Source organism: Pyxicephalus adspersus, chromosome 11 (assembly GCF_032062135.1).
Source record: "Pyxicephalus adspersus chromosome 11, UCB_Pads_2.0, whole genome shotgun sequence".
NCBI classification, from domain to species: domain Eukaryota; kingdom Metazoa; phylum Chordata; class Amphibia; order Anura; family Pyxicephalidae; genus Pyxicephalus; species Pyxicephalus adspersus.
This window is the reverse complement of record NC_092868.1, coordinates 60297611-60313265: the sequence shown is the minus strand read 5'-3', so window position 1 is coordinate 60313265 and position 15655 is coordinate 60297611. Positions and strand designations below refer to the sequence as shown.

At 46.8% G+C, this 15655-nt stretch overlaps 1 protein-coding gene across 1 annotated transcript in view; it reads right to left on the bottom strand.

Annotated features, from left to right (window-relative positions):
• Window positions 1-2442: 2442 nt before the first annotated feature.
• Window positions 2443-15655, bottom strand: part of ST14 (ST14 transmembrane serine protease matriptase) — a 20405-nt gene continuing 7192 nt past the window's right edge. The window contains exons 2-19 of the mRNA XM_072426154.1: window positions 13684-13843; window positions 13478-13605; window positions 12758-12828; window positions 12337-12488; window positions 11938-11973; window positions 11373-11613; window positions 10803-10942; window positions 10324-10421; window positions 9564-9673; window positions 8910-9040; window positions 8316-8420; window positions 8101-8211; window positions 7556-7669; window positions 7329-7451; window positions 5523-5709; window positions 5143-5420; window positions 4445-4581; window positions 2443-3070 (exon numbers count right to left, since the gene is read on the bottom strand). Coding sequence (XP_072282255.1) covers window positions 2909-3070; window positions 4445-4581; window positions 5143-5420; window positions 5523-5709; window positions 7329-7451; window positions 7556-7669; window positions 8101-8211; window positions 8316-8420; window positions 8910-9040; window positions 9564-9673; window positions 10324-10421; window positions 10803-10942; window positions 11373-11613; window positions 11938-11973; window positions 12337-12488; window positions 12758-12828; window positions 13478-13605; window positions 13684-13843 — 2484 coding nt within the window. The 3' untranslated portion in view covers window positions 2443-2908. The remainder of the gene's footprint in view (window positions 3071-4444; window positions 4582-5142; window positions 5421-5522; window positions 5710-7328; window positions 7452-7555; window positions 7670-8100; window positions 8212-8315; window positions 8421-8909; window positions 9041-9563; window positions 9674-10323; window positions 10422-10802; window positions 10943-11372; window positions 11614-11937; window positions 11974-12336; window positions 12489-12757; window positions 12829-13477; window positions 13606-13683; window positions 13844-15655) is intronic.

Here is a 15655-nt window from a genome sequence, read left to right as displayed (position 1 = left end):
TATTTCCTGTTTTAGATGCCTAACAGAGAGGAAAATCCACCCAGACAGTGATCAAGGAATGCTAGAGGAAGCACTGAGATCCCAGGCTTGAATCTTACAAACTCCATGCAGATAGTGACTATCTTCTCATGTGTGATTGGGTTTTTCTGCAACATTCCAAAGTCATATTAATTATCTTTCCCCAAATTGTCCTTAGACTATAATAGGGGCATTTAATTATGAGCTCCCTTGAGGGGCATTTAATGACACATAGACCCTGGAGAGCTGAGCAAAATGTCAGCGTTATTTAAATATTTCATATACAGATGTACAGATCATTTGGCGGGTTTTCATTGAATGATAAAATATTTTATTATATACAAAGTTTGAATCTCAGGCTGCTGGTTGTGATAAGGTGGAGCAGCTGCAGCACCCTCTAGTGTTAGCCTAGCAGATCACACAGAATGTCAGACTCCCCAGTGTAATGCTAATAATGGCAGCTGGGCTGAGGGGCTATTTAAAGGCCCCTGTTATGTCAGATCTCAGTGACAGCCAGCAGATCGGGGTAAAGTTTCCTTACACAGAGCCAGGGTCGCGTCCTCTGGGACAAAAGCTGTGAGCTCAGTGTCTGGGTGTTTACAAGGCTCGTGTCAGTCGGTGCCAGGACCCAGAAATAAGTGACACCAGGACAGGCGAGAAATAGAGCAAGAAATGGAAGTCTGCCCGAGATCACACAATTCCTGGGGTTCTGTCTGCTACAGAAAGGGAGGTTCAGAAACTGGACCCCCACCGCCACGGTCCAAGGGGCCACAGGTCTCTAATGTACAGCACTGTGTATTATGTTGGTGCTATATATGGTTTAATGAAAATACAGAACCTATTACAGAATATCCAATAAACACAAAGTCGGGTCCACCCTGCAGGGGCGATGGTCTGGACCTGAATTAAAATATTTGGGTGAACAATCATCTTTTTCCTGATTTTACTTGGAAATGCAGGATACAAAATTAGTGCCAAAAACCCAAAACTTTCCCTTCCCAAAGTTTTGAATTTAGGGTAGTCTATTGGGGAATCTTCAAGAAACCAAAACATTTTACAAAATTTGTGTCTAAAATATATCCAAAAACTAACAATACAATTGTTTTAGGATTAGATGTTTTAAAGGATGCCCATATGTTTTGGAGTAAAATATATCTTCTCCATTATAAAAGGTAAAACACTAATATATGAAATATATTTTTAGTGTTTGTCAGACCTGGGCTCAGCATGACATTCATCTCCATTGAACTGCAGTAAGTAAATGCTGCCATCTAGTGGTAGTTACTGAGAATGCAGTCACTGACTTTCTATCCAACATTCATCACAGGTCATTGTATAAACAGAAAATGTTCATTGCTATTTGAAAATGTAACTAAATCATCTGAAGAATAAGTAGGGCAGAAATGTCTGACAATTCCTGAAATATACAAAATAATGACGAGTGACTAAGACCATAGGTGAGCCTTGAGGTGTTCATATATGACAATTTGGTATAGATAGAGGTTGCTCCCTTTAGTCCATTTCTATTTTGTTAAGAAATAGAATTTGCCTAAAGTTCTGAATGCAGCCAAATGTCAAATAAAAATATTCTGGAGGATAATTCACGCTGTATTACCGAGCTCAGGCCATACAACTGCTTTATAATGGTACAGAAATGAGAAATGTGCTAACAGACTAACATTGTGCACAGCAGGGGAGTCCTCCACCCCGGCCTTCCCTGGCAGCAGTGCACTTCCATAAGAAGCCGAGGAAGAGGCATCAGGCACCGCATGAAAGGAATAAGTTTGTCCTATAGTATATAAAAGTCACGTGTTGCATTTTAAGAAGCAGTTTTGTAAAACTTTAAAAAATAAATGTAATAAAACTGGATAAGGACTCAATATTGTTCTAATTTTATAATAATCTGACAATGACCAAAGATTCAGCCAATGACAGTGAATGTTCTTCTTACATCATAGAATATCGCCGTCTGGAGCTCAAGGGAGAAAGAAAACCTTAAATGAGATTTTCCACTGCAACAACACTATCTGCATGGAGTTTGTAGGTTCTCACCGTGTTTGTGTGGGTTTCCTCCCACATCCCAAAAACATGCAGTGAGGGTAATTGGCTTCTCCCAAATTGTCCTTAGACTGATAAGGACATATGGCTATGGGGGGCATTAGATTGTCAGCTCCTGTGAGAGACCGCAGGTCACATGACTATGGACTTTGTACAGCACTGCCTTATATGTTGGTGCTATATAAATACTGTGTAATATTGTGTGTGTGGAATGATTGTGTACAGTAATAGATACAAATAACAGTCTGGGGTTATAATAATTTATCTCTAATATACAGACAGGAAGTCAGCTGGGTTGCTGCAGTTTTGGGGTGCAGGCAGAGCACAGAACATCGAGATATTAAGGCTGGAAAGGGGACATTGTGGTTCATTAAAATAATAAAAAGTTTATTATGTACATTGAAACAGACATTTAAAAAAAACTGAATTCACAACCCAAAATGAAAAAATGTCTCCCTGAAAATCTCAGCAATCGATCCCATTGGATGAAATCCTTTCTGTGAAAGCACTCAGTTCCAATCAGGACTCGCTTCAGTTCTGGAATGGAGTGTTTGTGGCCCAGTCCACCAATGAGATAACAGCAGCAGTAAAATTCTTCTCCCCCCCAATCTACATAATCCGCGTATTCCCAACAGTGGGGGGCGCTGCTATATCCAACATGGAGAAGTGTTGGGGCCACCAATCTCATGGCGCTGCAGCTTTTGGTCCTCCCAGAATCACAGTGCGCTCGGAGTGTGCGACATAAAAAACAATTGCTAAAACAATCCAAAATGATAATCGTCTCTTCTTTAAAAAAATAAATTGATCATTAAAATGTTGCAGCGTCACAGTGTTACAATCCGGCGTACTGCTTTATCCAGGGCCTCATGGCGGTCACTTTGGTGTAAACACCCGGCTTATTCCTGCGGGCGCAGCCCTCGCCCCAACTGACGATCCCAGCCAGGTACACCTTCCCATTCAGCTCCACGCTGGACAGTGGCCCCCCGGAGTCACCCTGCAAGAGGACAAAAAGCATGAGGGTTATACAACCGTAACAAATCTACTGCACACAAAGCCCTCCATGGGACTCCTCCTCATCGTATAACAGAGTAATAAATTCCAAATGGTTATTATATGAAATATATATTTTGTGTTCTATTTCGGAGACCTGGGCTCAGTATGACAACCTCCATAGAAGTGCAATAAGTAAATTATGCCATCTAGTGGCGGTTATTGAGAATGCAAAATGGCCAACAAAGTGTCACCCCAACCAATATTTGCAATATGAACATAAAAATGGCTGCAGCACGCGGCTCGAGCATTCATCCAGAATGAATCGGTTTAAGTGGGAAGTGGAGATTATTGGCCTCAGAACCCCTAAAATCCTTCAAACTCCTCCCTACAATACTAATCATTGTTTACATCATAACCAAGCACAGTCTGCAAGGAAAGATTCTGTGCAAGGATCCATAAATTCCACATGTAAGACCCCCAATAGCATTGATTCTAGAATTCAGGGAGTGAGCCCCCAACCCTAAAACAAAATGTCCATCTCATCCCACAAACAATTATTGGAAAGTCAGTAAATGAATTTGTGGAAAGGACAAAAACCCTGCTGGACAATCGTCTCCATTTACCCTCTGCGTTCTCTCTGTAGGAGGTATATAACCAGCCAAGAGATGTACCATTGTGCTGCCACAAGGGGGAGTTGTTGGGACACATTGTCGGGGTGACCCCAGGGTCTCAGTCTGCCCCAAAGCTGCAATGGTTGTCATACCTTTGTTTTATCCTGAACACAAATGGCATTCTTTGTTTTTTGTTACTAAAATCTTATTACAAATAACGATCACTAATTATTCCTCGCTCCTTGAAACGTCATTTAATTCATTTTCCCAGAATAAAAAGAGGAACACATCTAAAACACAAGCGATTATCAGAGTGAAAACATTTTGCATTTTTATTTAAAATTTGCTAGAAAAATTTTGGGGCATTTACAAATCCTTTGCTGTCAATTCGGCTGTTTTGCTGCATTTATTGAGTGCTGTGCTTTCTGATAATTGGCCACTAGGTGGCAGAACAATCCTCTCTTTTATAATGCATTATGATGAATGGGGGAATCAGATTCATCAGAGGGAAAAGATGGCCGAATAGCAAAGAATTTATAAATGGACCTTTAGAAGTTGTGGCTGAATTACCAGGCTCATAGCGGAAATATGACTGCAGCTCTGGAACTGGGTAAACCATCAGCTTCTGTCCACAAACTGGCTTAAGGGATCTAAAAAGCTTCCAGATCCCGATATCATGTTATATTAACGTCTAGTTTACTATTGGTTGTTTTGTGAATGTTTAATCTTATCACTAGTTTTCTGTAGAATAAACGAGCTCTCACCTGGCACGCATCGATCCCGCCACTGACGTACCCGGCACAGATCATTCGATCGGTCAGTTGGTCTGTCAGCAGTTTGTTACATTCGGTCTGGTTGATGACTCGAATTTCAGCCTTCTGTAGTACGGTGGCCCCGGTTCCTGCACAGAAACAGAATCCCTAATCAGACTTCATTCCTAATATTTCTCATCACAAGAGAATGCGATCCATAGAGACCCTTTGTCAGACCAGGACTGTATGAAGACGTCCAATATTCCCCCCACAGATACAGAGATGGCGGGGTACAGCATGGACCAATCATGTGCCATGTGTGAGTGGGTTGATTCTCCTAGTATTCCATATTCATAGCGTAATAATCAGATTCCCCAGATGGCACAATGCTGCACTTCTCTGCATTCTCTCATCCTTTGCACCGATATCTGTTTCTTTAATTGGGGTTCAGCAAGCGGCCAGGGAAGGCACCCAGATCACTGAGAGGTTCTATGCCAGTTCTGATATGTCTGCTATGGCACTACCCAGCTTTGGTACCCCAATTCTTCTGCCCAATCTATTGCCCCATATCCCACAATGCAATGCTGGCTATAAAAACAATGCACAATGGGTTATAGGAGTGCGGTGCCCCTGAACCCTAACATGGAGAGCAGGCCCGTACAACCAATAATACAACGGGGGAATTCTATAAGCGTTATTCTCCGACTGACCTCCTTCGGTTAGGGCGCCCCAGCCCGTCACCCATATGGATTTGCCGACGGGGAAGACGTGCGTGCTCTCAGGGATACAGATGGGTTGTATGAAGTCTGTGTAGGTGATGGGACTCTCCAGCTCCAGCATGGCGATATCGTTGTCATACGTGAAGTCATTGAAGTCTCTGTGAGCCACAATCCGTTTTATCTTCCGTATCACAACGTCCTTGCTGGTGGTCCGCGTGGACTGATCGTGCAGACCCAGATACGCCGTCCACACGCTGGGGTCTGAATATCTGTAGAAGACAACGGATAATGAGCGACCGCTATGAATGCCGGAACCGATCCCGGGACATTTCCAACCAATGAATAAAGGGGAAACGTATTGTGCCGCTTACCGGATTCCGGACGTATCCTGGAAGCAATGAGCTGCAGAAAGTAAGATTGTCTGAGAGACCACCGAGGCTCCACACGTGTGACCGTCCTTCTTTGTTTGCAGACTGACTTGCCATGGCCACTCGCCAATATCGGCATTCACACCGCCCACAATCCTCGTCTTTCTGCTGTAAGGACGTTTCCCGCAATCTAAAAAATAATAAATGGCAATAAGTGAATCTGAGGAAAGCTCCAGTTAAAGATTTACACCGGAAGTCTGGGTGACCCCACACACTGAGCAAGGAGGAGGCCTTGGAAAATGTGTATAGTGCCCCCTGCTGACAATTCTTCACCTGGAACACCTGGAGGTCCACATAAATCACCAGGCCAGGTGCCCATCTTCCATTGCCCCATGGTCCCGTCACTCACATACCCATTGCAGGCACCGCTGGTGGCAAACAGCGATTAGCATGGGCACTCTGCCTGATGTGTGGCTACACAACCCCCCCCACTTAGATACAGCAATGCTCGGTGTGTAAAGATTCCTTTCCCTCACGACTGGAAATATATTTGGTGGCATTTTGTGCTACAGAAGCTCTAAATATAGGATTGGAGCAGACTGACCCTCTCCCCCCCATCCATACACCATGGGCACCCATCACTGTCACCAGTTGTGTGTCCTCGTTAGGTACTGTTGCACCTCAAGATTGTTTATGAATATGTAAATAGATATGTATATGTATGTAGAGGTGTATATATATATATATATATATATATATGTGTGTATAGATATGTGTTCAGGGATTTCTGTATATAGCACCCTGTTGGAGATATCCTAATAGTGAGACTGTAGATAAGTAAACATGAAAACCTGTTGTACCTTGGTACTGGCCTCGGGCCCGCCTAGGGGTCTCTAATTCATGGACTTCACAGGAATACCAAGAGAGAGTTTGCCAACAAACCACAACCAATCAAACAGATGAAAGAACAGATCACTAGTAGGGCCTTCAAGGGGCAATTAATCCATCAAGCAGAAGGTGGATGCATATCCAAACAGATGGGTTGGGTTGATAACCCAGCTGGACCTCTGGTTGATCCTTACATTTAGATTCCAGCAAGAAATTGTTATATCAAATTTAGTTGGGAGGTTCATCAAATGACAGTAACCAATCCCAATCTATTGGGGTGGGTGCCAACTGATGGTCATCGTACCAAACACACCCACTAACCAATCAAGGAGTCCCAATGTTACCTAATGGGACTATACTATATATAAGGGGAGCTGGAATATAACAAGAAAGGAAAAAGGGAATGATGGGAGCTTCTAGGGAATCAAGCCCCTGGGGTACCCATCAACATCGTTACAGGTAGCTATACACATTCCTGAATCGTATTCTTATATTGTTCAGTATTTGTCTATGTTATTATTGGTATATTGATCTGATGTATTGTGTACTAAGTAGTTACTAGATGATTCCAGGGGTTACTACTAATAACTATGTCCATGTGATATATATGTAACATTGATTGAAGTTCCTATGTTTAGATATCTGATAATATTGCTGTGTACTTTGTCTTACCTTGTTTTCTTAATGAAACTGTTTGAATGACTAGCTAATATTTGTGCATGAACCTTCTTTAATTGAATATCTATATGCATTGATAGGGATATAATTTCCATATTTATGCAGATAATTAGATAAAATATACCTAAATAACAGATACCAACCACCGCAAACCAGGAGCGCAGCACAAGACGGGGCAATCTGAAGATTCTCTGACCCACAATTATGTAACAACAGAACCAGTACATGGAAATGTTCCCTTACCGCATAAAGTCTCGTCGGAGCCGTCCGTGCAGTCAGACACGCCATCGCATTCCGGGTTCACCTTGTTAATACATTGCCCGTCCTGGCACCGATATGTGTATGTGGTGCAGCTGGTGGGCAGAACTGGGGGGGGGGAGATAATAAATTAGTTACAGGGAGCCTCTGATTGGACGATTACAGGGATATAAAAGTAAATAACTGGAATAAAATGCCATCTCCGCCCTCACCTACTCCGCAGTCTGACTCGTCTGTGCCGTCCCCGCAGTTGTCTGTTTTGTCGCACTTTTGTGTTTCTGGGACGCATTTTCCATTCCTGCATTTTAAAAACTTCTCTGGACATTCTGAAAAACAAACAATGCAACTTTTTAGCCGATCACTGCGATATAACAAGGAGCGCATGCCCATCGCTGCGATAAAACGAGGTGCGCATGCCCATCGCTGCGATATAACCAGGAGCGCATGCCCATCGCTGCGATATAACCAGGAGCGCATGCCCATCGCTGCGATATAACCAGGAGCTAACCAGGAGCGCATGCCCATCGCTGCGATATAACCAGGAGCGCATGCCCATCGCTGCGATATAACCAGGAGCGCATGCCCATCGCTGCGATATACCGAGGAGCGCATGCCCATCGCTGCGATATACCGAGGAGCGCATGCCCATCGCTGCGATATACCGAGGAGCGCATGCCCATCGCTGCGCTATAACGAGGAGCGCATGCCCATCAATGCGATATAAGGAGGAGACGGCCACAACAACACAAATACTTACTGCAGTCCTGCTCATCGGAGCCGTCACCGCAATCATTCACACCGTCGCAGAGGAAGAATCGCGGCTTGCAGTACTGGCTGCTCTTACAGCGGAATTGCTGGGTGCTGCAGACTGGAAGGAAAAAAACCCAAAATCATTACCCAACAATGCAACACAATTGTATGCGGAATCTGCATGTGTGGCCGAGGTTCTCCGATATCATTCTGCACACTCACCGCACATCGCCTCATCGCTGGAGTCCCCGCAGTCGTTCCATCCATCGCATCTCCGAGTCTTATCTATACAGCGCCCGCTCTTACAGGTGAACTGATCCGGACACGCTGCCGAAAACAAAGCAATCGTAGTGAGCATCTGACCCCTGGAGACAATGCTACAAACAATGCTAAAATCCCCCCCCAAAAGTTTTATCCTTTTGAATCCCCCCCATTCCTCCCCAGGTGTATGCGAGTCCCCATAATTCTCAGGTATGTGATTTCTAGCCCCCATTCCCTGCCTGGGGTTGTGCTATGAGTGCCCCCCTCACCTCCAACACTTCCATCTCTATATTACTCCAATTTCCCAAATTTTTACACCCCCCTAATAGTTCTATGTATGTGATTCCCCTCATCCAATAGCTCCATCTCCTTGATAAACCCCCCCATATGGTCATGTGACCCCCCCCAATCCCTCATTTGGTCATGTGACCCCCCAATCCCTCATTTGGTCATGTGACCCCCCCAGTTCAATATGTATGATTCCCCTGCCTCTGCTAATAACCCCCTCCTCAATTTCCCCCCCCCCCCATTCTGCGTGCACCCCGGGGTACTTACGGTTCTGGGGCTCGTAGGACAGGTATTGGGCGGTGAATCCGGTGTCAGTGTACGATTGGTCAGAGCGGAATTTCACCATAATTTTACTGCTGTTGTTGGAGACAACGAATGGCGAGCGCTCCCCGCAATATCTGCGCGGAAGAGAGAAGAGCGGAGCTTAGGATACAGAGAGAAGAGCACCGGCAGGTCACACCACAGTACAACGCTGCATGTGGTTAAAGCAGCACTCCGGGCAGCTAAAAACACAACCTATATATTGCACTGCTCGGCATGCTAAAGTATCTGGAATTCTGTTCAGCCAGTCTGTGATTCACAACTATGGATCGGATCCAATTGTCCAATGACAGACGGGGAGACACTAGGAGCCAAATCAGAGAACAGCAGTGTCACCTTCCTGGCAGAGTTAATCACAAGACTGGCTGAACACAACTACAAATCCCTGGACTTCAGTAGCGTCAGTGATTGATTGGTCTCTACAGTCCCTGATAACATGGCCGCAGCCTGGAACCTCAATAATCTCTGGTCATATGGCAGAAATGGTGAGCGCTAGACATTTGCTAACAATCAGAGGGCCCTGGGTGCGCTGACACTTGTAGTCCTTCAGATGAGCGGCACTGCCACACACCGGCCTATGGTAGTGCCATGACCCCTCACCTCTGGTTATTGATCTCCACATAATCGTTGGGGCAGCCGGTGACGGACACCCCCGGCTCGTACAGGTAAAACATCTGGAACCGAATTTTCACAAACTTCTCTCCTGGAACCTGAAAACACAAAATGTTCATCAGAACTCGAACGACCTCTGCGGAATACAGAGACCTAACGATTGGCCGGATAATGCCGGGGGTGATGGGGGGGGGTCAGAGGAGCATAAAACCTTTACCAGCCCACTACATCAGGCATGTCCAAAGTCAGGCCCGGGGGCCAATTGCGGCCCTTGTTCAGATTTCCACCGGCCCGCAGCCTCTGTCATAAAATCAATAATATGCAGCCCGCCAGCACTGTTGACCACAGTAAAAAAAAACACGCGTACAAAAAAACTCATTGGGGGTTGAGTCCCCTGGGTCATTATAGCGGGCGTGTGCTGTGCGGGACCTGTGCAGACCACGTCTACACTAACCCTGGTTAGTGGTCGGCCCCCACACATTTTCACCTTACCAAATCCGGCCCTCTTTGCAAAAAGTTTGGACACCCCTGCACTACATACACCGAATCATTCACCGTGTAATGCTAAGGGAGACAAACACAGAATAAACTGGGTGCATGCAATCCCACTACAGCCCACAATGGCTGCCTTATGTGTCACCCACTGCTCCCCACAGATGGCGCTGTCACTATAAACCTTTGTCACACATTTCCTGTACACATCTCTATGATACCAATGGGGGAGGAATGGACAGGGGTGGCGCCTCACCTGGATGTCCCATAGGCATTCCCTGTTGGGGGGGTAATGCGCAGGGTAGAATGGCGTGCTGATCACTCCGCTGCCGTCCCGAATCGTTCCTCCGCAAACTGCAAAGAAGTCAGAAGATGACCAATTATTCCTGCAAATCCCAAAATTTCCATGACAGCCAAAGTCTATTAAATCCCTTCAACTTCATCCTCATCTCCCTGCTCATGTAATCGTCTCACTGGCACCCCCTGGCGCTAGGATTGGCCATCATGCAATACGGTTTATGTGGCCACTTTGAATGCCATGTCTCAGTATTAGAAGATTCACCTAACCGGTACAATTTAGAATGATGCAACACCCCCAGTGACCACCAGAGGGAGATGTCACAGGAGAAGCTGCAGGTCTAAGCAGACAATTCCCAATATATGATAGCAGATCGCTTTGCTGGGTATGAAGGCGATGGAACGTGTCGGCTCGGGTGTGTTGTGTGAGAATCTTACGCATTGTTTTTGGGATCTGCACAAATTCTGCCATAAATCCAGGATGCCTCTCTTTGTCGTCTGACACCAGAGTCACCAGCATGACGTTCTGCGAGGAGACGAAGGTGAGGTTGTACGAGGGCGGATAACTGCCGCATAACCTGCAAGAGAGAAAATCAATCAGAACCAACCGGGGGCATTTGTATTAACCCCTTCAGCTCCTCAGTGCCCCCCCCCCCCCCCCAAAAAAAACATTGCAGCCCAATGCAGCACCCACCCAGTGCCCGCCTGTGCCAATGTTAGCCACTCCCCTCCCCCAACCACTTCCCCAGATCAATCAATGAATGGATAGATTTACTGATCAGATCTATTGATAAACTATAGGGCCATTCATCTCATTGTGAGCAGGTGGGGGGGGGGGGGGGGGGGGGGGGGATGGGCAGGTGACCGATCGGTAAGATGAATGCATTCATTCACACACTTCTGATCAGAAATCCAGGAAATAAAAAAATCTAAAAACTTTATTCAAACTACCCATGCAGGGCGGGCTGGGCATAAAAAGTAAATAAGTTGCAGCCGTATTTCACTTACTTCATTAGGATCCGCGGCTCCATAGCAGTCAGAGAATCGTAGATATTCACATAATCGCCTTTGTTGGTTTTGCAACTCTCCATCTTGAAGGTTTTGAATGTAAGGAGGATCATGTGATCGGCATCGGCCCGCAGTGCCCACTGACAGCGGGAATTGGGTGGATATGAAGCGTGCGGGAATCCGGGGCTGGAGAATTTGCTCACTTGTCCGGCCGTGGCATGCAGGAAAAACGTACATTTGTCTGTGGGTAACAAAGAAAACAAATGACTGAAATACAGAAGTTTAATATTAAAAAACAATAAATACAAAAATGTGACTGGGAAATAAATCTGCCCGCATGCAGGGAGCACACAGGAGGGTGGCAGGGAATCCATTTTACCAGCCCATGCAAAATGATTTACTGAATAGTGCTGACCAGTCACTCTCCCCCCTCATTGGGTTACTTTGTACCATGCTGGGGTTATAAAGAATCAAAAAAAGAAAAAACGTAACAAACTCTTAACAGTCTAGTTTTTCTCCTACAAATACGGTGACCCCAGTACAGAAACATAAACATTACACTTACTGTCTCTGAAGTTCCTGGCCATTTGGGGATCAGTAGCTGGAAAAGCAAGAAGATAAAGGGTTAAAATATTGTGTTCAGACTAATTGGCTTAGAGGCTAATTAGGAATTAATGCAATAAAATAAATGGCCACAAGATGGCAGCAGAGAATTCTACTCTGTACAGAGACTGATGGGACTGGCTCAGTATTCTCTGTACAGCACTGCGGTATATGTCAGAGCTATATAAATGTATAATAATAGTGTGTGACTGTGGGGGGACATTAGAGTGTCAGCTCCTCTGTACAGAGACCGATGGGACTGGCTCAGTGATCTCTGTACAGCACTATGGTATATGTCAGAGCTATATAAATGTATAATAATAGTGTGTGACATTAGAGTGTCAGCTCCCGGGGTACTTACGATATGACACAAAGGAATCCACAGCCAGGGAAACGCTCTGACGTAGATTGACCGTTTGCACCTTCAGCTCAGACATGGCTGCATCCAGGTCAGCCTCCAGGTATGCGGGCACGGAGAACTCTGACCAGTAGTAGCTGATGACGCTGCCCTCGCTGTGTGAACACACAATACACACAATGTATCACAATGCAGCACATTACACTATGAAGGGCACAAAGATTGCAGATTGTTGTTTCTGCCCCAGGATCACCATCAATGGGTGTGGGAACCTCGGGGGCGGGCTTAGCACCCTATACATGGATTGGACAGCGTGGCGCCTGCTGTAGCCACAATCCATAAACTCATCGCTGCCAGGAGCCGACAAGGAGAATCCAAATGGCTCAGAAGCAATTAAATGGCGACAGACAACAATTCGCATTACCTGAACGCCGTCACATTGCACTGCACGAAGTGGGGCCCGATCGCTCGGTTGGCTTGATAAGTTTTCTGAAGCTGTAAAGAGAACATCAGGAAGTGAGAATATCTGATTGGCAAAACCAGCAGCAGTGCCGATACAAGTCACATGATGACCTCCCGATATAACAGGCCCCGCCCACTGCTTAGGAAGCCCCGCCCATGTACCAGAATAATAGTCAATCCAGGTATTTGCACAGCTTCTTCCCTATTGGAAATAAATCATTTATAATTTGTTTTATCACTGAGGGGGTAAATAGGACCATCCCCCCCCCCCCCGCCCAGCGCTGGGACCACAAAACCTGGAATGTGATTGGCTGCTCAGCCAGTGAGACTGACAGGCTGAGATTCATTTTTCCCCCAATTTATTCTTCAATGAGAATCTTTCAGGAAATGAATAAAATGATCATCAATACGACAAGAGGGAAAATTTCTGGTTGTTGTACAGAAGTCTGAGTGAAGATAATTGGTAAAACACTCAAACTAGAAATGGGTAGGAAAACTTCTCCAGAAAATGCTGGACTCCTCCCCTGCAGAGTTCTCCTTTAATACTGATAACCTCCAGCAGTAGTGGAAGTGCCCTTCCTCTAGGGGGAGCCATTGGCTGCCCACCAATCTCCCGATTTCCCCACTGACTGCTTTATAATGCTGAACGCAATAAATCGGCAGCAGCTTAGCGTCTTCGTACCATTTCAACAACTTTGGAAGCGAGCTCGGCGAACTGCGGTGAGGAAGGATTCTCGTAGGCGTCGATGAACTGATAATTTACCACCCTCAGGTAGCCGGAATAAACCTTCTGCACCGGGGCATTCCGATCTGCAAGACAAAACATAGACTGAGTGCCGGGCACGGGGAAAGCTCAGCGGATTTATCATTGGAGCCGCCATCACTTACATGCAAAGTGCCAAACCAGGAGGCCAACGGCCAGGGAGAGGAGAAGAGCGCCAACCACCAGGCCACCAATCAGCAGCTTCTTCTTCGGGGACATCTTCTCCACCTTCTTACTATTGCTGGCCGGCAGGAACTCCACCATTTCCTCGAAGCCATTGAGACTCTAAAAGTAGAAAATCCAACAATGAGGACAAAGTAACAATAATATACCGAGAGTAATACAATACAAATGGCCGACCCAACCCACACCGTGCCATCATCACCCCGGTGGCACCAATCTCTGCCAATCCACCATTACTCTGAAGACCGAGGAACGGAGCTGGATACTCCGGGAACGCTACTACTTCTAAAGCAATATTTATCGGACTGGACTCATCATTCTGGTGCCAGATCTCCTATAGCAGGGGGTGCCGAATCTGTTATATAGGAGGGGGAAGGTGCGGGGGGTGCCGAATCTGTTATATAGGAGGGGGAAGGTGCAGGGGGTGCCGAATCTCCTATAGCAAGGGGGAAGGTGCGGGGGGTGCCAGAACTCTTATTGCGGAGGAAAGGTACAGGGGGTGCTGGATCTCTTATAGTATAGGGAAAGGTGTGGAGGTGCGGCAGATCGCTTATGGATCCCTTATAGTAGGGGGGATGCTGGATCTCATATATATAGCAGGAGGAAGGTGCGGGGGGTGCCAGATCTGTTATATTAAGAGGGAAGGTACAGGGGGCGTTGCATCTCTTATAGCAGGAGGAAGGTGCGGGGGGGGTAGCCGAATCTGTTATAGCAAAGGGGAGGTGCTAGATCTCTTATATTAGGAGGAAGGTACAGGGGGTGCCGGATTTGTTATGGTGGGGGTAAGGTGCAGGGGGTGCTGGATCTCCTATAGTATAGGGAAAGGTGTGGGGGGTTTAGGACCTTATAGTAGGGGGGATGCCGGATTTCATATATAGCAGGGGGAAGGTGTGGCGGGGGGTGCCAGAACTCATAGTGGGGGGGTTCCGGATCCACGCAACCATCCCGGGTTTCCCCAGCGTCATTGTGAGTCAGTTCAGGACAAGATGACAGAGGTGACTCAGGATAAAAGGCGGAATTATTCTTCCTGGGGGAAGGAAAGAGAAACAAAAAGGAGATGAAACCGGAGGAGGTTTCAGGTTGGGCTCATTGCTCAGGAATGTCAGAGAAGACAACACTGAAACTTAGGAGGGTAAATCCCGACCAATCACAGGGGAGGATGTCGGTAGAACAGGGGCTAAACAACCTGCCAACCAAGGTCCTCACTCATGCACTTCCTGTTATGGGGTGACAACATTGTCCCTTGTATTCTTGTTGTGCTCCTGTGTTGTCACTCCGGGTTCTGATGGTGACACATTACCCCCTGGGGCCACTACCAGAGGTGCAGAGTACAGAAGACATTTATAGGCACATTAATCTCAGCCCGGCAGAGTCGGCCAAGTAACACAAGGAATGGATCTCATTATTCTGCAATTTGCTGATATCGGAGCCACATTACAGCCGGGGACACGAGGGGGGGAGGGGTGCAGTTCAGCAGGGGGTGACAGGTCCTCTTGGATTTATTTTACGCTCACTTCCTGGTCGGTGTTTGGGGTGCAGGGTGGGGCGTCGGGCCGGGCACTCCTGCAGTCTGGGCACTTTCACTTCCACGTGACCCAGCTTGCTGAGGAAGTTTTGATGACCATTCAGCAATTTCCTGTGTGACTGCCAATTACCCAACCAACTGGCAGAACCGGTGTGACCGGAATACAGGGAGGGGGGCCGAGATGTGTCTACAGAGGGAGTGCTGGGTGTCACCGGGGCCCCGAGACTGCACGAAGTGTGCTGAGTGTCACCGGGGCCCCGAGACTGCACAGAGAGTGCTGGGTGTCACCGGGGCCCCGAGACTGCACAGAGAGGGCTGGGTGTCACCGGGGTCCCGAGACTGCACAGAGAGGGCTGGGTGTCACCGGGGCCCCGAGACTGCACGAAGAG